Below are 6,176 nucleotides of genomic sequence, written 5' to 3'. Positions count from 1 at the left end.
TATGCTACCTGGGATTTCTAGTATTATTTTTTTCACTACCCACATTTTTGGTTTGGTATTTGCTTAGATCTCCCACACATTCATGTCTGTTCTGCACATAAGAAACATGGGCTTATATTTGCAAAAATAAAGTATGAATATTACTCAGCTATGTGACAGGAAAAATTTACAATCTTGTAACTCATTCACTTCTTCATTGTTAAAATCCACAAGATTGTGTTTTGAATACTGCAATGGTAACATCATAGTACTGTTGCAATTTATTTACCCTTTAGAAACTTTGCAAAGGTATACAACTTGGTATACAAACCTGACAAAATGAAGAGATGAGAACAGGAAAGGTGTTACAGTAAAAAGCTTTCCTTTTCTATTCAGTTATAGTAAGAGGTTATTTTTGTTTTTTTATTAACATATTTCACTGAACAGAATGTAAGCACATGCATTATTAAGTGGAACAGTAGGCTAAATGTCTACTTTCAGAGGATTTGAAATTGTACCACAACCTTTTTCTTTCAGTTCGAGATATCTGCAAACTCATCTTTCTTGCTCCAAGGTAAGTTAGTACTGGATTACTGCTTACTGCTACAGTATGTAAAGTATTAGTATTATTTATTTGGCAGATGCTTTTATCCAAAGTGACTTACAGGTGTTGCAGGGTTACATTACAAGGTTAGTATTTAAATATAGTTGACAGTAAGTGCAAATATTACTGCTAAAGTACAATATCAAATAAGATGCAACAGGCTAGGATTCCAACCATTTATATTTACAATGGTAAAGTGGTAGTGCAAGGATAGTGTATCAGCTGAGGATCCAGTAATGTGGGGCTTAGGTCAGGCAAATACAGTACACAGTAGGAGGAGTAGATCAAGAGGTCTACAAGCGCAGTCTAAACAGGTGAGTCTTAAGGTGGGAGAAGGCAGTAAGAGATGGAGAAGTCCTGAAGCTCTCCGGTAACTGGTTCCACCACTGAGGAGCTTGGGAAGAGGAGCGGACACGGGAAGATGACATGATCAGTCAGCCAGTAGTGGAGCAGAGAGGACGAGAAGCGATGTGTGGAGCCACAAGGGATTGGAGGTAGGAGGGGGTGGTGTCTGAAGAGAGTGGATATAGATAGCCAGTGGAGGGTGTGAAATAGATGGGTAGCATGAGATTAGCAAGGCTGGATGATTTTAGGAGGAGAGTCACAGTAGTCCAATCTAGAGAGTACAATAGCTTGGACCAGAAGGACTCGGATTTGGTAGACGTTGCTAAGAAAGAAGCAGCAAGTGCGTGTCAGGAAAATTGTGTTGAGACGAGAGGGAGGGGTTAAGAGTCACATAGCAAATATTTTATATAAAAGTATAATAATGTAGTCTGACTACGCCAGAGTGGACACGCTCTCAGTAAGTATGGAGGCAATTACCCACTCGCACTGGTTCTTTTGTTCGGCACTGGAATGGTTGTGTGACAACTCAAGACGGAGAAACAGGACAACTGAAATAGCTAAGTTTAAAGGATTTATTTCCAGGCAGTTTGCACAAAGCAACTAACATAAAAGTATTCAATAAAATTATGTAGTGTAAAAAAACTGGAGCTTTGTATAGTAAAAGAAAATAGAATACAACAATGTTAAAAACACAAAAATAAATGTACAAAGCGGTATCATAAAAACTGCACAGTAAAAAGGCTGGAGCTTTGTATATTAAAATGAAACACAAATAAAAGCCACTACTGAAATACAGGACATTACACAAGAGTATACAGATGAAAAGGGTAATTATAATTCGGGCTTCTGATTTTTGAAAAAAATGAAATTGGTAGATAGCCAATAAACACCGGAAAACACTAGAAAAACTGTGGAAATGGTTAATCAATTCACGTTGACATTACCCTATTCCCATTTAAAAAAAATAAAACCTACTACAAAAATAATAATAAACACATTCCCAGTGCTGCTGGGCAATGTCCCACCTTTCTGACTTGTATCAATCATTCTGAATACTTTAAACCCGCCCCAAATACTGAATGACAGCACATTCCTACATTTCTATTGGAGACTCCACTTGCACGATTTAAAACGAGATTACAATCAGGAATGGAGGCTTGTTAGCAGAATTTAAAGATGTATTACAGTTAAGATACAGATGATTTAAAACAGAATTGTAGCGAAATGTACAAAAATGTCTGCAGACAAAAACCCCAGAATATGCTTGTGACGCTCAAGCATTTTGGAAATTAACTGAATATACTAATTTCATACTGTATATCAAAACCGAGAGCCCCGAAAAAAGAACGATTTATTTTAGCTCAAACAGCTAAAAATAAGCACCGAAAAATACAATTATTACAAAATCAACAAACCAGTGCACAAAGCAAATGTGAACAATAGTGTCCTTTATATAATATGAATAAAACACACAAGTGCGCCAAAGAAAACGTGATTTAAATAAATGTGCAAATAATAAAGAAAACAAACAACTACTAAAGTGCAGCCTTACAGTCACACCTAGGGTTTTAGTAGAAGATGGAGAGAATGATAGTCAAGGGAGACTAAAATAGAGAGGTCAGATTTTAGAGAGGTTGAGTTTGAGGTGGTGTGAACACGTTCATGCTGAGATTGCTGACAGGCATTCTGAGATGCGAGATGGTATGTGTGAGTCAAATGAGAGGAAGATCTGGGCATCATCAGTGTAGCGGTGGTAGGAGAAGCCAAGAGGAGATGAGTGTGCCAACCAAGCAGGTATAGTGTGAAAACAAGAGGAGAGGGGGCGAGGAGCCATGCCAGAAAACCTAGAGGAAACAGATAGGAGGAAAACCAGTTAAGAGCAGTGTCTGAGATCCCCAGGTCAGTAAGAGAGGAAAATAGCACGATCAACAGTGTCAAAGGCAGAGGAGAGGGAGGCAGTCCAAGAAGAGGAGAGCCAGTTACCGAGAGGGTTTGTTTCGGTGTGCAGGACATAACCCTGATTGAATAGGGTCAAGCTGAGAGTGCTCGGCAAAGAAGAATGCCAGCTAAGTGTGGTCCAGGGCTTGTAACCAGGTCACCGGTTCAAATCCCACCTGTGCCACTGACTGACTCACTGTGTGACCGTGAGCAAGTCACTTAACCTCCTTGTGCTCCATCCTGTGGACGAGATGTTAAATCAATGTCCTATTGTAAGCGACTCTGCATGTGATGTGAGCAGTTTTGAAGGCTGAGGGAAAGGAGCCAAAGAGTAGTATGAAATGGAAAGATCCAGTACTGGTGTTGCTTAAACAAGGCATCTTATCTATTGGAGCGTGTAATACAACAAACTCATTCCAGGAATGACAAAATGTATCAGAGCTAGCTTTAAATTGGTGTGCAGCTATATCAGAAAATGTTACTGATGCACCTCATGTTTACTCAGGTTTGCCCGATTGTTGTATACCAATAATGAGTTTTCACTGCTCTATATTGTTTATCTAAAATTACATAACTGCACACTGATCTCTCACTGTTTGCAAAAGAGGTCAGCTGTTCAGTTATTATTCAAAAACAGACCCCAAATAAAACATGGCTAAGAAGGTGACACTGATGTTATAAAATCACCATTTACTGATGAAATGCTTATCCGTGATGGAGTCCTACTCTCACAAAATTAACACATTCAGTGGAATACAATCATTATTTCAGATAAACAAAAAGATAAATAAACAACCTTAAAACACTGTAGTACGATAGTGATATTGGCTACTGACTCTGTAGTTACAATATTACCTTAACACCACAGCAATGTTTTTACCCTTAGAAATATTTTATTCAAAATTCATTACAGTAAATGCAAGAAAAAAAAAAAAAAATCAGGTTTACTTTTAAATAAAACAAGTAAAATGATCATTTCATATTGAAATGAGTTAAGGCATCAGGTCATGACAGCCAACAAACAGAAAACACACTATACAAGTTTATTCGTAGGTGCGTGTGTTTAGTTAAGACTTTAATTTCCACACACTTTCAGCATTTCCACATTGGCAAATATGTGTGATCAAATCTATTTTGAGCTACAGCAATTTCACTTACAAAAATGCTTAAACTAGTCAAATTGAAATGCAGTACTTAACAGGACATAAGGCATTTTGTGAATTCTGCATTTATATAGTTTATCTTTTAAAGCTTGCAACACTATGTATGTAAAAAATATACTACCAAGATTGAACCTTGCTGTATCCATATAAATTGTGAATGTTAAAAGAAAAAATAAACAACAAGTCAACATTAGCAGGTGTTGAAATTGGAATTCTAATCGGCAGTAGTTTATTCTAGTTCTTCCCAGTTATCAGTAAGATTTCCTTTGCTTCGTTTCCTCATGCCAACCAGCTTCCCTGCAGATTTTATACTCCACCTAGAGCCAAGGTTTCCCGATGCAGCCAAGTTTGTGTATTTAGAAGAAGCTCTTGTTTCATCCTCCCAACCAGGCCAGGAAGCAGAGTCATTTAAATTGCTGCAATTGTCTTTAGCAGTGTCCTCTTCAGTTATGTGTGGAGGTTCCCACCCTTCAATCTCATTTGGTTTCTTGGTAGGTGATATCTGTTTTATACCCACGCTGTCCCAGAAACTAGAACGCCTTTCACTTTTGACTACTTCTTTACACTTTTTTGTGCCTGGCCTGTAAGACAGAAGGAATGTATGTCATTAAGTTGAATTACTTAAAATGCTAATTCTACACATTGTGAAATACTATGACTTACATTTTAAACTTGTCTAAAGCAGTTGAATGTATAAATATTAAAAGCAAAAACGGACATGAGAAATACAATGAATAAAGTTTTGAAAGTGAGACACAAAAGCAGTAGCATAAGACTTGAGCATCAAGTGTCAAACCCCTCAGCTGATAATACAGTAGGCTCCGGCTAAGCAAGCAAAATGTTCTCTTAGCTGAATTGTTCTTTAAGACAGAATTGACCACCAGACAATATGACTCAATCAATAAATACATATTTATTACTTGTCATGACGCACGTGCATCAACATATGAAATTAACAAACAAGAGAAAAGCAATAGGCAAGTGTATGTTACTAAACTATAATAATAAAATTAAAACTGACAAATTAATGTTAATAAACTGTAACTAAATTAGCGCGGCATCCCTACAAGCATTTAAAAATGCAGCCGCTCTAGGTTAATTATGAATACTTGCATAGGAACAATATTCAAGACATGCACAACATTATTTAACAGAATGTTGAAGCAACTCCCTTGCTTGGCGACTTGTACCCGATTCAGGTTTTTTTCAGGAGCTCAAACAATTTCCAACTTTTTGTAGCAAAAGCAGCAGCGGCGTGTTTTGATGTTTGTTTACATGTCATTTTTTAGCGACGCAGTGCACGCTTGGAAATCAGAATACAAAACGAGGCAATGACGGTGGTTCTGGAAAGACTGAATAATCCAGTCAGTGTCTGATGATGAGGAGTTATCAGGTTACAAAACAGTACAGTACCAGTTGTGAACAAATTGCTAGGCACAGCATTTACAATGGGAAAAATCTGTTTCACCACAAGGGTGTTCTCATAGGCAAAGTGTTCTCTTAGGAGGTGTTCCTATACAGACTACTGTATTAAAAAAAGACTTAAGAAAACATGGGGACTTATCTAAGTGATGGGCCATTGCATTAAAATGGTATGCTTGTTACATAGAAAGTCACCAATATAAGAATAAATGTCAATGTTTTTTATTTATATATTTATTACAAAGTATTGCAGTATTTATTTATATTTTATTACAAAGTTTTTTTTTTTTTTCCCGATTGGAATTTTCCACATGGCTTCAAATACCCTAAACTACTCCAAGTAACACATACCTTTCTTGTACTTAAGCAATATTAGCAGCTGTGAAAAGATAGTGACAAATCAGAGGTATGAGAGAGAATTTAATTCTGCCACATACTAACTAACACGCTTAATTTTAGCCTTTAATATGGGTTGGTGACCCCTGGTTTACAACTACCATCTAAAACTTGATTTGGCTGTTCCCTGGGTTTAGTAGTGCCCTGTACTTGTGGTGTACTTGTTATGTCTGCTCTGTACTTCATATTTTTTAACCCATACTGTAGTTGCAAAACGTTGAAGAGGAGAAGAAAAAATGATGCTTTGGGCTACAGTGGGTATAAGAAATGCACTGGTATTCCATCACACAGCCAGCACACATATACCTCGTTTCCACACCTTGTCAGCA

The 6,176-nt window shown here is 37.2% G+C and overlaps 1 protein-coding gene across 1 annotated transcript in view; it reads right to left on the bottom strand.

Annotated features, from left to right (window-relative positions):
- Positions 1–3,815: 3,815 nt before the first annotated feature.
- LOC121315920 (testis development-related protein-like) overlaps positions 3,816–6,176 on the bottom strand; it is a 33,779-nt gene continuing 31,418 nt past the window's right edge. The window contains exon 4 of the mRNA XM_041250531.1: positions 3,816–4,610. Coding sequence (XP_041106465.1) covers positions 4,259–4,610 — 352 coding nt within the window. The 3' untranslated portion in view covers positions 3,816–4,258. The remainder of the gene's footprint in view (positions 4,611–6,176) is intronic.

This window comes from Polyodon spathula, chromosome 5 (assembly GCF_017654505.1).
Source record: "Polyodon spathula isolate WHYD16114869_AA chromosome 5, ASM1765450v1, whole genome shotgun sequence".
NCBI classification, from domain to species: domain Eukaryota; kingdom Metazoa; phylum Chordata; class Actinopteri; order Acipenseriformes; family Polyodontidae; genus Polyodon; species Polyodon spathula.
The sequence above is the reverse complement of the archived record's forward strand: the minus strand, read 5'-3'. Positions and strand labels throughout refer to the sequence as shown.